We start from the raw sequence: 20,539 nt of genomic DNA on the forward strand, positions 1-20,539 counted from the left end.
AGGAAAATACAAACATTGGAATTAGTTTCGGAATATAAAAAGTCTGATGCGTCAGGCAAATGGCTGCTACAAATATTTGGCTTACCTTATCTCTTTCCTGAAAAAGTAACTGAATAATTTCATGGCAGATATACCTAATAGTTTAACCTATTAAGAAATGGCCAATTATTTGGTAGAAAATTACATAGCCACACTTATGAACACCCAATTTCAGTGATTTGTCACTACGACCCATCCGTGTGATTCATTTCATTCTAACTTTTACAAATTTTTATTAGAGTATCAAACCGCTGTATATAAAAATAAAAACGCAACAATTGTTCAGTAATGAAAATTGAGAGATCAAGACAAGCAAAATAATTTTTAGAAAATAAAATAACAGAATGTGATTCGTGAAATATGTCTCTTATAAATACAAAATGTAAGGTTTTTTGTTTTTTTATGTGTTTAGAATGTAAAATATTTTCACTGAAATATACGGTAAATATATATTATATTTTTGTTGTTCATTTCATAATTAAAATCCCGATCTGCATAATCTTCCGTCACGAGTAGTTTCATCTTCATCACAACCACGATCACGAGTTGGCATATTGTAATAGGAATTAAAATTTTATGGTGGGTATTTAAATCACGAGTTGGTGCACGCCCCTACATTTTTTCTTCTTCTTTAATCGTATGAATGAATATTTATTATATAATATATATTATAATATTCAAAAGACACCACAAGTATTGGATTAGTAAGTAGGTTCTATCACTCTCTTGTACATGAAGCTGAATAATTCGAATTGAAATAGTGATTATCCGGCAATGTAGAAAAGTGAGTTATCATTGTTAAGGACCATTAGACCTTTTCCACCGTGGCTCATAGTATATCACTAATGATTTGTTATTCTTACCAATTTTAGTTTTTAAAATTAATAATAATCAGATGAAATTGAATTGTAAAATCTTCTTAAAAATAAAATTATTCATGCTTCTGTCAAATATAAAACAAAAACGTCATTGTGATCTTTTGCTGGTGTGGAAATTTGAAGTGGAATTATTGCCAAAAAACACTCGTTTTTCATGCATATGAAAAATTGTCCGATAGGAAAAACGTATTGGTAGTTTTCTTTCAAAAACTAGTTCAAACTAATAAGAGTTCAACGTTGTGATCCAAATAATCGATAATAAAATCCATACTAAACACTAGAAGAAAAATTAATAATCCTAATTATTTCGAACTTCTCGCATTTTTAAAAAGAGAATATTCTTACTATGCCAAATCACTATAATCTATTTTTAGGTACCAGAGTGTAATAAAACCTATTTACCAATTCAAATTTACTACTGCCGTTTTCAATATTATACAATAAATTTTTTTGAATGTACCTGAACTAATCCTTACAAGTTTTGGCCTTTTATAACCAGAAGTAGAGAACAATACAAAAAAGTACGGATGGTCAAAAGCCCTGTGTGTTAAGGATTACACAGCCTTATCATAGAATCTATAAGTACCTATTTGCCAATAAAAGTCTGTTATATTTTAGTTCCAAGAAAATCTTCCCAACAAATTTCACCGATAATACGATTTTAGGTTTTTCCATATAGTAAGGAGGTCCAAGTTGTGTATTCTTTACAGTTTTGTTTAGTTGCAACTTGCAAGGTGAAGTGTACAATCTATTGTGAATTTTAGTGTGATTATGGAAAATTTGGAAAGGCTACGTAAAAGTCGAAAAATCGGTCCTTTAAGAGTTAATTAAAAAATAATACTCAATTGCTTTATAAATGTGTAGATGTAGTAGTACGATTGGTGTTGAGAAATCTACGATTTACAGAGTTATTAAAGAAAAGAAATAGCTAGTTTCTCACAGAATGTGCTCCAGGAAAACAAAAATTTGAAATAGAAAATCATTTGAGTGAAAGACATCGAAGGAAAGTATACAAAGAAAAGAAATTCCGGCAGTAGACAAAGGTGTTGTCTAGGTTCGCGATGAAAACTAGGTTTTCGCTGGAAAAGCCTTCTAAAAAATCTGTTTTAAAAGAAAGAAACGATATTGAAGTATCAATTTTGGCGAGAAGAAACTATTACAGGTCGAAGACAGGCTATTTCAAATTATTCATCTACTGGTTCAAATCCACTAATAGGAAAAGTGGAACATTTCAGAAAAAATTGCACTTTATTACCATCAGCTGTTTATAAGTTATAAACAGGTTGATTAGATGAAAATATGTGTACATCCGATACATTCATTATATTTATTCATACAGAAATACTCGAGATATATATTGAAAAAATATTTCAAGTGTCTACTAAAATATGTGATACGCCTATGTATTATAAATTCTTCATAATTTTATTACTATATCATTGATAAAAAAGGCTATATATGAATACTGTGAGATTTATTGAGATCTATTTCTAATCAATTAGGCCCTAAATTTTCCATCCTTTTCTACCTTGACAAATGTCAATAAAACTAATAGTGAAAAAAGATAGATAGATAGATTATCTATTCAAAATAATTTTGTTTCTTTTTGTCTCCCTCTCAAATCGAAGAGTTTGAAAGTACTCGATTCGAATAATTTTTAATATTTTTAATTATCATTGAAAAATCTTGCATATATATAGAAACTGGCATCTAAAATTACAATACTGAATATAAAAAAATCAAACACACCTCGTCTCCACATCCATAAAAACGAACTAGAATAATTTAAAAATTACTAAATACTTCATGAATTATGAAAACACCCGCCCCTGAAACTATAACCTTAATCCCAGGTGTTGTTTCGCGGTAGATATTAACATATCCTTATATTTCATTATAAAAGGGCACATTGAAATTTACTGTTCCCTACCACTGATCAATATTTGTCCATGCTTATAAAAACTTCGCCCCTTTCCTTTAAATGACTACAATGGGCGACGTCTATTTCGTCTCTTATACTACGATAGTTATGGCTTAGCATCAAAAACGTCTCGGGTTTTTTCATTATTATTACGTTTGTATATACACCATGTGGTCGAGTGAGGAGTATATCACATGTGTTTTTCTTTTTCAGTATATGAATTGCCAAAAAAGTTGCTACTAGGATCAAGAATATAGAATGTAAATGTTTTACAAAATATATCAGGTAAGTTTTTGATTTACTTATATTGTATATGCAATTTCGTTTCAATGGTTAATGTAATTCGAAATTTTTTACCTGAAAACTTCCTAACTTTTAAATTTGAATTAGAATGTGAAATGATTTAATCTTCATAGAGTTTTGTAGTTTATAATAACATTTATATTTTTTTAATCATTTACTACTTTATAATATATAATATTTGAAGTTTGAATTGTTAATAAAACGTTGGATAGAGAATTTCTAACTAATATTTGATTTAAAGTTCATCATGTTTTTTCCATTTCTTTGTTTTTATATAATTTTTTTATAATTCTTTTATTAAAAATGCTTGAGAAACAGTGATAACTGAAACTGATTGATCAATAGAATCGGCATTTTTATTGTATCCACTAAGTTTTTTGATTAATGCTTTCTGCGTAACCGGCACACCCGCTTAAAATTTTGTTTGTATCAAAGTTTCTCAATTGTTACCTTGTTTACAAACAAAACTTGTTTTTATAATTTACACGTGCATGGAATATTTGATTTTTATTGTTAGTAGGACCTTAACATATCTTGTAATTCCCGGCAATGTTAGTTTATTTTTGTCTTTATTAGTATATAATTTTTGTTTAAATAAAATTCTGTATTACATTTTTTTGGAAAATTTAAAGTATTACTCAAAATGTTTTTTTTTGATGACATATGAAAAATCTACTTTGGTAATAAGTGCAGAAAACATTATTCTTTGTATGTTTTAGAGGACAAAGTATATCTTTCATTCGACTTAAGCATCATCGCTGTATTTTTGAACAAATACGTTTCAAAATATCACTTTTTTGAAAAATTTTGCAATTCACTTTTCCATAATTTTCTATATTTAACATTTTGGTTAGATTTCTTTTCTTGATGAGAGCGAACCTTTTCATTTTATCCAATTCATAAGATCTAACAACCTTGTGTGCTGTGTGTAGAATTTGTTACTTCTTTCCCATCAAGAACGAGCATCTTTAAGTGTGGATACACAGAAATCTCCTGGTAATTTTACCAGAAATTATTGTTAATAAGTGTTCACTGATCAAGGGCTATCTTAGCTGACCTAATGCATCAGAACGGCTGATATAAGGCTGTACTTGGCAGAAAACTTCCAGTGGTTGGCAATTGTCTCATGGTGAGTCGCATGCCGAATTTCCATCCTCGTTGTGATCTAGGCCTGAGCTTGAACTGTGATCGCCATCTTGGTTACCGAATACAGCAACATTCTGCACATAGTATATAGTATAGCTGTAGATAAAATAACTAAACTTCAATTCAACACATTCAAATAGCGATTTCTTTTCAACTACGAAACAAAAGCTGATGATGATCTACCTTCATCTTTAGGTTTACTTTTATTAGTGTGCATAATATTCCCCGAATCTTATAACAGGTAGAAACAGACAATTTATGTCGATTTCACTAACGAAATACTTCTTAAAATAGGCATTATTTATCACAATTGAACCATCTACCTGACTAACAGCTTAAAATGTTAGAATAAGATTCTTTTCCTATACAGTACCCTATGTTTTCATTAGACTACTACTACCCTAAACATTTTTTGAGTGAAAGTAGTGAATTTTGATGTGATTTCCAATCAATGTCAGTAAGTAGGAACTCAAAAATGATTATTACTGTTTTGTTTCATTTTTTGAAGTATCAATCTCTCTCTTACTATTAATAAATTTCGTTGTCAAATAACTTTTTAACATTCATTTTATTGCTGAATGGCTTTCAAAAGCATTCATCATTAAAGATGGTGATTCTCTAAAGTATCAATGATCAGTAATATTTTCATTAACGTTTAACAAAACAAAGAAATAGAAATCTTATGACGCTTTTTTTAAGTCAGAACCGAGATTGAGTAGAATGAAACGTACATCGTATTAAAAACTTAAATATGAACATTTTTTCACTTTTCACCATAGGCACCAATTACATTTGAATATGTGCCAAGTAGTAGGAACATTTTTGGGATCCAGTAATTAAATAATTATGACGTCTAACCTTTAGAGTCTATTTTTATAAGTTAGAGAGTAATAAAATGATTAAGCAAAATTTATTTTCAAGTTATACCGTTTGTATTTTCGTAGGAAATAACATTTGTATAAATACTATGAATATATCGGGTGTACACTTATATTTTCACTAATCTAACCAGCTCATACCACCCAAACAGCAGTTTAAAAAGTGCAATTTCTACTAAAATGCTTCATTTTTTCAAAGGTTGAGAATATTGTATCATTCTGGTTATAAAGGAATATGGATTTAAACTTTCAGACACTACGTTCATAAATGATAGTTTTAATATAAAATCTCACATTTACAAATAGGGATACTATAACAAATCCAAATCAGAATTGGAATTAGATGTTATTGGGCTCAATCGTTTCATATTTTGAGTGGAAACTGAATACAAGACTTGCTTCTTAAGTTTTGAGATGACAAATAAAATAAATATTCATAATTGGATATGACTATTGCAGTTTAAAATATTTCCCATTAACGTTAATATGCGTTTGAACCAATTGTAGAAGAATTTTTTTCACTCCGATTGATTTACCTCTAAAACGTGATTTGAACACATCAACCGCTTCTTCAGGTATAGAAAAACGTTGACCCCGCAATTTATTTTTGATCTACGAGAATGAGAACAGATCATAGGGTGCCAATCAAGAATTGTGCGGCGGACGACCCATCAATTCGATGTTTTTATCGTTCAAAAACGTTTTGGTTTGAACTGATGTGTGAGAGCTTGCATTGTTGTGGTGCAGAATGATTCGTCTTCTGCGATTGGTTTCCCAGATTTTTTCCAACAATTCTGGCAAACAAATGCTGATGTACCATTTAGTTTTGACCGTTGGTAGTAACTCGTTAATGGAGGTTGAAACGCATTTTATTTCTCTAAAACATTAATAATAAGCAGACATAATATGTAGAATTTTATTTCGATATTAAACGTATTCTCTATAATTGCCACACACCTTTGACTCGTCGATTTCCTTCACTCTATACATTTGTCATATCCTACTATACACGGATATCATTATATTACTATATTAGATACTCTTAATAAAAGGGTTTACGAATACATTAGACCAATTCAACATTATTGTATAACACATTTTGAATTTGTTTCAGAGTACTGTATCGACGTGTAAGTTGTATGGACTTCCGGAAATCAATCACAATATTAACTATCGATCAAACTTTTTTGTTGAGAATAACAACAATCAACTTGGAGTCTCCGAAAAGAAAAAGGAGGAATTATAGTTATAGACTGAACAAAAAAATAGTTTGACTCACGATGCAATGTAATTCTGTAGTGGCAGCTGTTTCTGTTAGTCTGTTAGGTTTATTTGTTTGTTTTACGTATGCCTGGAAAGAAGGTAAGTAACACTAACATTTATTTACGTTCACAACAGGTGGAATAGTGCGACATACATTCAAATATAAACATATTTAGTTTGCCATTAGTGGTAATTCTTTTCTTGATTCTAATTCTGTTTATGGGAAGAGCCAGCGAAGGATTTTCAGTTCATTCATTATAAAAACAATAAAAGTCGCTTCTAGCAACCCTCGATAGAAAATTTTGATAAATATATTATAGGAAGAGTCATCGACAATTTTCAGTTGATTTATTTCATAAATAATGAAAGTCACAACTCCTAACATAAACTTTTGTCGACTAACAGATTATTTTTGATTATATTTATCAAATATATTATAGGAAGAGCCAGCGAAAATTTTCAGTTGATTCATTGAAAAAAATAATGAATGTCACTTCTAGCTACCCCCAACAGAAAATGTCAATTATTAGATTATTTTTAATAATTTTTAATAAACAATTGAAAAATTATTAGACCACTTTCGTACTTTTTGATAAAAAGCTACAAATTTTGAAAAAATAGATAATTTTTCATTCCATTGTTTTACAATTTTCATTAAATAAAGGAAATTAGAATTAGAAAAAATGTATTCCCTAATGGCAGAAAAAAATTAACTCACCATCAGCCATCACCAGGGTGAAAATTGTTCTCCTGAGAGAACGAGGGAGATAAATTAATATTTGTTAATTGAAAACAGTGCATTGTATCATTTATTCAAATATAAGTATCAAATATTGGTCAATTAATTTATTTTTCACATTGCAAAAGTTTCCACTCGATATGCTTTTATTTTTTAATAAACAAAAAACATTGAGCAGAAGATATGAAACTCTCAAGTGATCACTACTAGAATTGAAGAATATACGGATCGCTGGATTGCGCTCTTTAACACTTATCAGAAATTCCGACGATAATCTCCTGTATTCATGTAGAATATTCTCTATGAGAAGTCTTACATAGACTCGCTATTTAAAATAACCCCAAACCATATCCTATGGGGGTCTTTCACCCTAATACTTATATATACTATGGATAATGTGATTTCCTGTACAACATGTTCAGCAACAGCTGCGATATTCTCAATATATCCTGTTTTCATTCTAGAAAGACCATCTTAGGAAACCTGAATCATACCACCATAAATCTAAAATTAGTTCTGAAAAGAAATTCTCTTATATTTTAATAAAACAACAAAAATGCAAAAAAGAACAAAATGGACATTACTTGTTTAGAATTTATACCATTCTCAATCATAATACATGTCAAAAGTGCTATGTGAAATCGGCTGCGTTTTGGTCCATCAGTAATCTACAGAATTACCAAATCAAATTCAATTCATTGATCCTAGTTTAAAAACAATATCTTGTGTTGTCCTATATTCTTCGAAGCGAATAGTTAAACGCTATAGTGTACATAATAATGCTGTCTGACGGGCGATTCGATAATCAAGGTGTTATCCTCAAAGACTGAAGGTAAAACAATCTGACCAAGCTTATATATACTAAATTTTTAGTCTAATTGACCTCCTCACGCACGCGAGAAACAATTCTAACGGGAAATATTCATCAGTGAGAAATTTAATCACTACATAATCCTATAAATAGGCTTGGATTAACTATTTTTACATCTGATAATTTCAATACATTCAAAATCATCAAACAGGCTTGTTACAAACTTACAGAAGCATCCAACAATCTCTTTAATCTCTTTTCTAACAAGTTTACACTTTTATAATTATAACTGGTAAAGTGTTGGGCAGTATGCGACTTTTCTGCCCGGTCATATCTAGGTGCTCCTTAACCCGGATATTAATAGATCTCCGAATTTGTCCAACGTAATAGTCACCACAGTTAATTTACATCTTACAATTGTTTTAAAGTATTTTTGCATTCATAAACTAATTTGAAACCGAATTGTTTTTGTTTTCTAATCCTCATGTGTAAAGAGGGTTGAAAAGTAGTAGAATACATTTTTCCTGTTTCTCATTTTGGTGTTCGCGAGTCATAAGTATTTAACTTAATGACGGTTCATTACAGTACAGCAATGTCCCCAATCGAATTATTTTTCTTATTCTTTCATTATTAAGTGGAAAATTGTTTGGCCATTCTATGTTTGATATAATGTGAAAAATCAACCGGGACATAACAGTAGTGGGCCTGCATCAAACTCTAGTCTAGGTAGTAAGCCTAGGAAATAATTCTTCTTGTCTCTAACAGCAAGAATATGTGCTTGAAATTAAAATTGCAATTAAATATACTTGCGTACTGATTATAAACGTATTACCCATTCCAGTCTCTGAAGACGCCATCAAAATGCGCTTGGAACAGGGTAATTGTTGTGTGTTGGTGTAGTGGTAGTGTAAGCAGTGTATTCAGGATGTAGGTCACTAACGGCTCTAGAAATTCCAATTTTGTCTTGCAACAATTACAAATAACGATAATTCATTTAGAATTTTGTCAAAGAATATTAGTCCTATAACTTGATTTCTTACAATTCTGTTATCCAGCATGGATTCTTATATGTTAAAAAATCGACAATATTAACTATACATCTCTCTAATTCTCACAAACCCGTTTAAATTTGTTTAAATAACTGCAACTTTTTTATCATAATCATCTTCCAGTAATTTCTGGGGGTTGTTAATTTATAAGATTAGATATCTGCTTCGTAGAAGATTTCTTGGATATTGATATACTGTTTTTTCTCATGTTCCCATTTCATGTATAGTCTTTCTATTTTATCTACAGTATTTAGCTATATGGATGTCAGGTCCGTATATTATAAATATAAGATGTCCAATTATTATTACAGTTATATATTTACCTTTGTACAACCTGTCATTGAAGTCACAGTTTTACCATTTCTTATGTCTATGACGGAATATCTTTGATTTGGGACACCCTGCAAACATTATATTATACAGAGCGAGTGTTCTGTACGGAACGACTCAATTATCTCGGAAACGTACGATTTTTATAAATTCTTGTGGTTCGGCCAGTATTATTGTGGTATCTACATTGTTATCGGATCTTTCCTTTTTCCGGAAAACTAATAAACTTTGTTATTTCAAATGGATCTCCCTATATATTTTGTTATTTTAGAAATCCTTAAGAAATATTGATTATTTTTCATGTAATATTCTCTCCATATTCTAATATCGTCAAGTTATAAAATCGTTCTTTTTTAGATAAACGATCCATTGTGACTTTAACAATGATAATTTATTGAACCGTCAAATTTATTATTGTAGCAGTCATAGCCACCTAAATGTATTATTTTAACTGCGGCGGAAATAACGCAAATGTAGCTGTAACTCCGAAACTATGGCATTTAGGTATAGGGAACATATGATGAAAAATAATGAGTATTTCTTGAAGATTTCGAGAATGATCCATTTAAAATAACAAAGTTCATTGTTTTTCCGGAAAAACGAAAGATCTGACAACAATGTAAATACCACTATAAGACATCACAAAAATTCATATAAATCGTCCAAGCCGTTTCCGATATAATTGAGGCGTTGCATACAAGAAACCCACTTTGTATATAAAAAATTGTGATTGTAATTATTAATCAACGAATCCGGGCCTTTTTTCAAAAGTATTGCACCGATTAATTAGAATTATACTGAAAATGAAATGAATTAGACTTATACTATATATGAAATGTGTGAACACTCAGTGTCAAACAACTTATTTCTTAGTCCCGTGAGAACAGGAAATGGTTTAGTCGGTACACGAAACTCTTAGTTTTAAGTAGTTAACCCAAGTATAAAGTAACTAACACTAATGAAACAAATAAAAATAAAAAATATAAGGAAGCTTTTAAAAAATAATTATCGCTCTAATATACCAAAAACCAACAATAGAAACAACCAAATTGTCAGACATATCCTCGATTACCACAAAGAATAAAGTGCGAAGTGAATTTTAATTGCGTAAAATGAAAATCAACCATATTATAAGTAGTCTCCATAAATTTGAATTCCTACAGGAGATGGATGATATAATAATTTCGGAAAGCAAGAATTAAGAGGAGAACGCCAATGTTTTCGAAAAATGGTTCGAAAGTATAGTAACTCTTATTGAATTAAATATCATTCCATTCCTATATCCTGTACCACTACCAAATGTAAATTGAACAAAAAAATAAATAATGTCGTATCTATCCATACTTATGTAACAAAAAATTGGGAACAAACATATGAAGAAAATGAAGGAAAAGGAACATAATTAACTTAAAAAAGGAATAATTCAGTTGGTATGTATACTTAACGAGAATGGGCCAACAAAATAAGAAAAGTAGTGAAATCAAGGAAAAATGACTAAGAATATGAATTTACTAGGTAGAGTAAATCGAACATAATGAAGGAAAATGTCTAAAAGGAACAAAAGTACCCGTCATGGACTGGAAAGCCTAGGAGGAATAAGAGGAAGATTACATGGAGTCTGAATCCGACGCCTGAAGGATATGGTAAGAAGAAGGAAAGGGCCAACAAAGATTTACCTAGAAAATAATGGAGATGGTAAAACAAAAGATGAAGCGAAGATTATGACCAAGAAGACAATGCAAATAGAAAACTTACCAGGGACAGGAAAGCATTGAGAAAATATATGTAATATTCGATGCCTACAAAGGCACAAGGACAAGATAAGAAGAAAATATAAAATTAGCTGCGAATGCGACTTTTTTTTATTCATTACAAATATTGAGATAGAAGACACTTCAGAATTATCTATTGCTGATGTGTTCACCCAAAGCGTGGATTAAATGTTCAAACACATGATAAACAAAGAAGAAAACTGAATCTGGACAGATAAATTTCTTTTTTATAACGGTGACAGTAGGAGTAATTATTCAATTTTAGAGGGTACTGTGTGTAATTGATAATATTCAGAACTGAGAATTTTGCTTGTATACAGATTATTTTTGCTTTAATTGTAGAAAATATTATTACAGAATATTGTTCCGTGTAAACTAAATACAAATATTATCTAGAAGCATCCTGTAACATTCTATTCAGTGATAGACATCAACCATAATTTCGCAACAGGAAGTTCGAACATAATTATGTATATCTATGAGGACATTGATACAAATGAATATTTGTTACACGTTTGAAAACCGAGAAAAGAAATCAGTTAAAATAAAAAAACAATTCATTACTATTTTTTTATCACAGATTTATAATGAATAGATATAGGATTTATCCCTTGGTTACTATCTGTTTATCAAGGAATTCCATGCATATATTTCCTTGCAAAAATGTTTTAAACGAAATCGATTTTAATCAAAATTAAGCAACCATCAATATGAAAACTTTACCTTTGGTCTCTGAAGATGATAAGTTAGTTATCAAAACACTGGTTATACCGTGTAATTTTAAGTAGTCGTGCAGTAGCAGTAGACAGTGTATTCAGTATGAATGGCACTAATGGTGTCCTAAATTTCGAAATTATCGAAGAGATTGATTCTCTGTACAATTTTTCTAGAAAATTTAAATATTTTGGAGTCCACAAGTATTTGAATTTGTAACATGCCAATTGAACTATTTCGTTGTAGCGCAGTAATCGCTTCTACGATATAGCCACTCTATTCGAAAAGTTAAATGAGATCTCTGTCTCGATTTCAAAACTTTCTCTTCATCTACAACGCTTACCAGAGGTAGCCCTTCCAGTAAATTTTAATAAATTTTTGGTGAAATTATCCTTCATAGCTACTAGTAAGTTTTTCTTATATCTATTTAACTACGATTTTTATATGTTGTACTAAAAAAATTGCTTTCTTATATTCTTTAGGAATATTTTATAATATACTCGTAGTTTCCTTTAAAATTTTATTTGGAGTAAATGTTGAACTTTCATCCATGCTACTAGGGACGAAAGAACGTACTTTCGACCGAGGTATGAAGAAAATAATTATTATATAGCTTGGAATCTGTTTCACATAATATAGAGTCCAACAGTAATCGGTCATCATTCCTTCAACAAAAACCTGGATATTTTCTTTTAATGTTTTTCCTCCTTTAATTGTTGGTTAAATTACAAGAGGCTTGCCTTTTATCAAACACTCTAAAAATTTTCGTCTTTTTGATATCAGTACCATTATTTCTTTCTTGGTTTCGATTTTGTTTCTCAATAATTTTATCAAAGTCCATGATTTTGTTCCTGATTCAACTTTACATTATTACATACCACGTCAGCTATTTCTTAAATTATTTTTTCTATCGCTTTTGCTTTGTTTTATTTCTAAAATCTGGTTCTCTTGACATCTGCCTTTTCTCCCATGTTTCTTCAAGTTTTGTCATTCAATCTGTTCCTCTTTTCCTCAGCTACATGAGAAATTCTGATGCTCTTACGTTTTACCGTTTACTGTCCTTATTTAATATTCTGTAAAACTCTTTCCACTTTTTCATTATTTCTTCTACCTCCATAAAATTTCTAGAAAATGAACACAAAATGTTGGCAGGTAAAAAATGTATATCTATGTACGGTTTGGCAAATACAGAAGGAAATGTAGAGAAACGGACGAGAGGCACGAAGTTAAAATGAGAAAGTATTCGGATGACAAAGAGGGTAATATGTGCTTGGTGAATTAGTACGGTAAATAATCAAACTACTAAATTCTGTATCGCAGAAAAATATATATGTTAAGTAAAATTCTTTAATTATTCATGAGACGTTGGGTTTTGATATTTTTTTTTGTTTGGAGTACAAAATAATGAAGATTCCCCATTTTCTATTTGCCTTACCTCCTTTTTAATAATTGAAATAATATGGACACTGACACCTGTGGCAATGCCAACACGTTCTTGAAATTTTTGAATGTTCCTTATAGGTTTATTTTCTGACGCATCCCGACGCATAAAATAAATTACATTTGCAAAAATTTCTCTACTCCGTTCAGTCAAAACTCTTCTTTTCACTTTTGATTTATTTAGGTACCCACGTAGTGCTCTTCACTATCTAACAGACACAGTAACTGACAATAGTAGTCAAGTATACCTGCTTGAGGGACCGTACTAATCCCTACTACCATCATCTAGTAACGCGCATTTGATGAGCGTGGCTGTATTTGCCAAAGTGTACGACGTGAAGAAACTAGAATAGATGCATAATTTTGAGGGAAAGTATGCGCGTGTGATATATCATTTGAAAGGTCTCTACCTTATCTATTAAATCAACAGAATACCATATGATATTCTTAAAAAACCATAACATTCTTCTTTTTGGATGGTATCTACCAAACAATTACCGTATAGTTCCTGCAAAATAGAAAACCAACACATAATCAACTCAAGGTAGAACTTGGACACCATATATATCCAAATCAGTAAATAGGATTGAGAGACTCGATAGAATGGGCAGCACGATTACCTAATCTTGGCTTATTGGATTTCTTCTGAATGAGGATATTGTATATTGTGTATAAAATTAAATATCCTGATTTAGATGAGAATAGTGAAGGATGGTGAGAACATTTTCCCGTTAAAAAGGGTCAATTCATTATTCAAATTTGACGTGTTTCAGAAATTTTTCATAATGCAGTAAACAAGATAATAAATTTATTTTATTTGTATTCTCCCCACTGTATGACAATTTATGTAATATACAACACAGATATGGGTATTCGATGCTGTAATCCAAGTAATATTGTATTCATTGAATATTTTTTCTGTTTTAGGTGAACTTAATGATCCATGTACAGTCGTAGGAGAATGTAGACACTGGGCGTACTTATGCAGTAGAAATAGAACATGTCAATGTATATCTCCTTATTATAGGCCAAACAAATATTGGGACAAATGTGTTGGAAGTATGTATGCAATTTTTACCAAATTCAAAATTAGAGATAGCAAAATTACGAAATATAGATACTATTAGAAATTCTCCATTCCTCTCAATAATGTACGTATGCATTATTCATTCAGTTTCAAAATAGAACCAATCTAAAACAAATTATGAAAATATAATGAATCACAAACGCGCCCAGTGTTTTTGAATGTTTTTAAAAATGTAATCTCAATCTGCGCACACTACTCAATTTTCAATATTTCCACTTCCTTATCTAATTAAAAATGATGCTTCTAAATGTTTTTGATTTTATGTCTCTTATTAGTTGTTTTTTAATAATTTTTGAGAGACAGATGAAAATCATTAGAAAAATTTAAAGCAGAAGAGACCTAAAATCAAGAACATTTAGAAGCATATACATATCAAAAGGATTAAGAAATAAGAAAATAAAAACGATATTTTCCAACTATTACTATCAACTTCAAACATCAATTGAGCGATTTACAAATCAAAATCACATTGAAAACCGTCGGCCGATATTTTAGAACACACATTGGAGAACCTTTGGTAATAAATTACAAAGTATATGTGGGTTCGTTCCATTGTTGTTCGTTTGTAAGAAATCCACTGGATATTATGAAATTCTTGTATGTATAGGGTATAAATACAATTCAGTTCCATTTACATGAAAACTTCAGTATTTTCAAGTTTAAAGTTGATTCGTTTGAAATAATTTCTGAACCAACATAGTATATCATTTTATAGTACTTGATGAGAAGAGTGACCATAAAATAATAATAAAACTTTTTTGTCTAATGAAATATCGAAAATATACTGAATCATGGTTAATTTTTTTGTGTTGTATTAATTCTGAATTGTAACCAACAAAGGTACCTACAATTATTAGCTACGAGTATATATTCTTGAAAATTCAAAATAAAGAATATAACTTTTGATATCAAGTGATTAAGAACAGTTATCACTACGACTCTAATTCAGACCACCAAAAATATTTTAGATTTAGTGAGGTATTCAGACTTGCATTGAACTGTAGGCAGATAACAATATCATACTAAATCAGAGTTCATTAGAATATTTGAGTAATATGCGAAAAATTGAAATTTCACTCTAATTGAGTTTCTGAGTCTGAGGATGCCTCTCTAAATTTCTCTACCTTCTCTCGATTATATCCGATAAATGCCATTTGAAATCAACCCGAGAATCTTGAGAAACCTAGTTAGGAGATGGATTCAAGTGTGGCGGAAGTGGAATATATGTAGCTGACCATTATCGTCCTTTTGAAGTATCTTAAGGATTTAGTTCGCGTCAGACCAGTACTTAATAGTAATGAGTTCATTGCCCATGGTGGAATGTAAAGCTTGAATATCTGGACCACTTCAGGTTACATCGGTGTCATCCGCATATAAAATAAATTTACCAGTAATTCTTAAGTCTGTGGCATCATTAATGAATACCTTAAAAAAGAATTGAACTTAAAACTGAATCCTGAGCTGCACCTCTGCCAACTGGTAAATTACTCGAAACTTTACCATTAGCTCGTACTAGTGGTTTTCTACATTCAAGGTAAGATTCAAACCAATAAAAAGGACCAATTTGGATGCACTAATACTCTAGCTTATTAATCAGAATTTCAAGAACACAATCGAAGGCATTAGCGAAATCACGATAATCCAAGCTATTTAAAATTTATTATTAAATGAGGTATATTTTGTATTAAGAAAAGAAAACATAGCGTCATTAGTGCATTAATCAGGTAGTAAATCAAATTGTTGAGCTTCCAAGATTTTATGTTTCAAACGAAAAAGCAATATATGAGTTTTCATTAGTCATTAGTTACTAGTATTATTTTTCTCGCCATCCTTGTACAGGAGAACAATTATAGCTGTTTTCAGACATCTAGGGACATTGGAAAATCTAAAACCAAATTAGCTGATAACCCATCAATGTCTCAAGAAGTCTTGTTTTGAATACTGAGTAAGGTTTGCACAAGCTCAAATCTACCTCCAGGTTTAAGGAAAAGGCGTTAACGAAATAATTGTTGGGTTCTTCTGGGCCGAGGTCAATAGTGTTTGATGAAAGCGTTTTGTTCCTCAAATTATTAATAACAGACAAAGTTTCTTTCAAGGAAATTTTAGCTGTAGAGATGCGATTTTTGTAGTAGTTTTGTTTAATAGTTTTTATAGTTTTCCAGTACAATAATTTATTGTTATTGATATAATTGAGTATGTGACGATTGTATGTGAATTTTTGATACATAACAGTGATCTCATATTCTTGGATAAGTACATGTTCCTTTCGTAAACCATGATTTGTGATAATTAGTTTTACGAGGGTGAAGAGAAAATGCTGTACTAAAGCACCTGATAGTTTTATCTTATTCAGAAAGATCAGAGCAGAGATAATAACCTTAAGGGACGATCTTGACCCTCTGTTGCCCTGGTTTCACGTCTTGTTCCACTGGTACAAAGTATTTGACCTTTTTTTCGAATACCTTAGAACATCTGACAGTTTCATTCTACCATGTTAAACACTACTGCTAAGGCAACGTTTAAAACCACTATACTCAGATTTGACTTATCCAGTTAGTGCAGCGTATAAAAATAATTAAAATTAAAAAGTAAAATTAAACTGATACCTCCACATTCTAATTTCGTATTATGAAGACTTATGATAATAAACATATACATGACATATTTTTTAATTAAATTTTAATGTTAAATGCTAGAAAATATTTGAGTAAAATATAACAGAACTAAATATAAAAACGCCAAGCTAAAATTTTTGAAATTATTTATAAATATTTAGTGAATATATAAAATAGATATAGATAAAAGTGTATAACATCTTCATTATCAAATCATTTGAGGACTTTTTTTTTGTCAGAGTGACTTAAGAGTTCAGCAATGTTTGTAATATATTTCAGTAAGTGCGAAATGAATGAATTCCGTTGATTCTTTGATAAAAAACATGATAAATGCTTACTGAATACACTGTTTACACCACCACCATACCAACACTCACTATTACACTGTCGGACCCGCGTTTCGATAACCAAGTTATCGTCTTCAGAGACTTAAGGTAAACTGTGCCGAAATTGAATGAAGACAACTAATAAATCACCTATAGAAAGTTCTGTTTTAACTTTTTCTCGGAAAACATTCCAGTACACCAAATAATCAGTTTTTTTCAATACCGCCTTTCTACCGAACCCACTGCTTACACTACCACTACACCAACACTTAGAATTACACTGTCTGACGAGCGTTTCTATAATCAAGTTCACCTTCAGTCTCTGAAGATGATAACTTGGTTATTGAAACGCGAGTCAGACAGTGTAATCGTTGGTGTAGTGGTGATGTAAACAATGTATTCAGTATGAATATCGCCAACGGTTTCAGAAATTCCAACCTAATGGAAAATGTACAAAAACTTCCATATAGAAACACTTCAAGGTAACTAATGATGTACGTATTTCAATTATACCAAAACAAACACAGTAAATTTTCATAACTAATAGAATTTTTATTAACATTATATTAAAATAACCAAATATTGAAAATGGGAAAAAGTTTTTTACTATACCTACTAAGAATTTTGAAGAAATTTCAAATTATAATCTCTGATTATCTAGAATTCGAAGCCTATTATGAAATTAATATTGTGATTCTGTTTCACTATTAGCAGAAAGAAATGTTATTTATGTATTAGAGTATTAGAAAATTTTCGAACATCATTTTTCTACTTCTCACTTCAATCGTTTCAAATAACTTAATCGACAATAATTGCACCTTTACCTAATGGTAACTTTGAATTATAACACTGAAATCAAGAAAATAAATCCCAATTAAATTGAATACAACTATGAACATCAGATAAGTACAACAAGCTTTCATCTTCGACTAATATCAGAAATATGATCCAGTGTTCACTATCTCTTGCTGTCTATACAATAATCCCACTTTATCTATGGCTATACTATCAAACATTTATTATGAAAAATGTACTCTCCAAAGTATACGGTTTGTTCCGCCGTGGCCATTTCATTATAACGCAATTTTTTTCATACCATAGTGTACATGTAAAGTTTTTAATTGTCCACACTTAACAACTTATAACAGCTTATACTGCACAAAAATTGACACAAGAATTTTTTTAGTTATTGGCCAAAAATGTCAGTATGATGAACACTGTATAGATGGCGCTTACTGTAAACAGCAACAAATCTGCGAATGTAAAACTCATCTCGTGCCTAACGAAGACAATACAGAATGTTCACGTAAGTATTATATGATATGCGATATTCAATACAATAGCAATATTCTTTGTGTGATTTATTATACTTCCATATCTTTTATTTCTAATTCTGACATACCACTATTTAACTACATTTAAATATACTGAAGTTTACTCAACAGTTTTAACATGTGACCTTAATAAAATTTATCATTCTTTATTACACGCCTAGAAAGGATCATTTCCAGTATTGACGTGAAAGTAAAATTTGATTGATCAGCATCTATAGTTTTTTTTATTTAAAGAAGCAAATAGGCGATGAATAAATTACTAATGTCGACAATAATATAGTCCTGTGTTATTTTGATTAAAAAAATAACAAATAAGACAGTACAACTTCTACCACCATTTATATAATGGAATTATATAAATTATAAAAGTTTCATTATCAACCTGAATGAAAATCAATACATAGAAAATGCCTGTGGTAGTTGATGTGAAAGACATTAAAAATATATTATAAAAAAGTTGGTTTTTAACAATCACACTTTATAAAGGTTCAATATGCACTATAAGGTAAAAGTAAGGATATGTTAGGGGTCGTGGCGATCAAGGTTGGCAAGTATGAAGTTAGAAATTTGTCTAATAATAGAGTTCATTATAATAGTATCAGGGCGCTTAAATTTTTTTCTTTTGCAAGAATAGTATATGTTGTGTTATGTACTCTCATAAAACGCCCAAATTTTTTTTGAACTCCATTATTAACAACTTCAGAAAATAAACATAGCAACCTTGTTCAGCACGAGCCCTATCTTGTCGATATTTTTTACTTTTTAGTTTTATTTACTTTTAAATATATTATTTTTTAATTTTTAGTCTTGTTAATTAATTATACTCTATCGGAGAAAAATAGTAAATCAAAATATATTCACACATAGTTCACGTGATTAGAGTTTAAAACGCCGAGCATGTAATATGACGAAAGAAGAAATAATTTGCGGCTTAATACAGCAGATTAATAATATAAATTATATATAATTATGCACAATTATTAATGCATAAGTATACAATGTAAACGTGAAAGGTGAACGGCCAAAATATGGAACACGTCCATTTAAAAATTTAAAAATATGTGTATTGAAACATTAAAATAAAATCTTCATTTTTCACCTCAACATATTTTCTTATTCCCCATCAGATGACATTGAGCTTCCACTTCAATATTTATAATAAGGGGCACAACCTGCACATCAATGACAATGTCTATATTCTACATTTTGGTTTCAATCTTTTCTTGAACATGTCAAATACTCTTTTTCCACTTATCACATGTAATTCTCTGAATAGCTCCATGAAAAATATTTTCAATGTTAAGGAAATTCATTCATGTTTTATAGTTTTAGAGATATAATAAGAGAAGATATAGTAACTATAAGGAGAGGCCAATCAAAATGAACTTGTTAGATTTGATCACACACATACATACACAAACAGCTGACACTAAATGACATAAATTCATAATTCGTTTAGATTTGTTGAGCTCTGCCTTCTTAGGTTAGATTATCCGTAATTTGAAGACGCAGGAGTTGACTATGATGTAGGAGTGAATTGATCTCCCATTATTATCAAATCTATTTGTTTTTTAAAAAATTTCTACCTCACAATATTCTATCATAAATTTAAACATGAAAAATATACGTCGAGTCACAATAATATATATATATATATATATATATATATATATATATATATTGAACTTAAAACTACAAGACTGTTTATTGTACGGGAGGAATTTGTTAAAATTAGCAGAATATATGAACAAACTCATTATTTCAATAAAGTTCCAATTGTTTCAGATTCATCAAGGAGTTCGGCAACCAAATATACAATTTTACCTGTAATAGTATTAGTGTACTTAAAATTATATTTATGTATAGGCTGATAAAATAAAATTATAATAGGAAA

General features: G+C 30.1%; 1 protein-coding gene across 3 annotated transcripts in view; it reads left to right on the forward strand.

The window, feature by feature from the left end:
- LOC130897807 (uncharacterized) overlaps positions 1 to 20,539 on the forward strand; it is a 56,664-nt gene extending 36,125 nt beyond the window's left edge. For all 3 annotated transcript variants that reach the window (XM_057806721.1, XM_057806719.1, XM_057806720.1), the window contains exons 2-6: positions 3,052 to 3,123; positions 6,280 to 6,527; positions 14,211 to 14,342; positions 18,498 to 18,617; positions 20,431 to 20,539. In XM_057806721.1, coding sequence (XP_057662704.1) covers positions 6,446 to 6,527; positions 14,211 to 14,342; positions 18,498 to 18,617; positions 20,431 to 20,516 — 420 coding nt within the window. In that variant the 5' untranslated portion in view covers positions 3,052 to 3,123; positions 6,280 to 6,445 and the 3' untranslated portion in view covers positions 20,517 to 20,539. The remainder of the gene's footprint in view (positions 1 to 3,051; positions 3,124 to 6,279; positions 6,528 to 14,210; positions 14,343 to 18,497; positions 18,618 to 20,430) is intronic.

Source organism: Diorhabda carinulata, chromosome 9 (assembly GCF_026250575.1).
Source record: "Diorhabda carinulata isolate Delta chromosome 9, icDioCari1.1, whole genome shotgun sequence".
NCBI lineage: Eukaryota > Metazoa > Arthropoda > Insecta > Coleoptera > Chrysomelidae > Diorhabda > Diorhabda carinulata.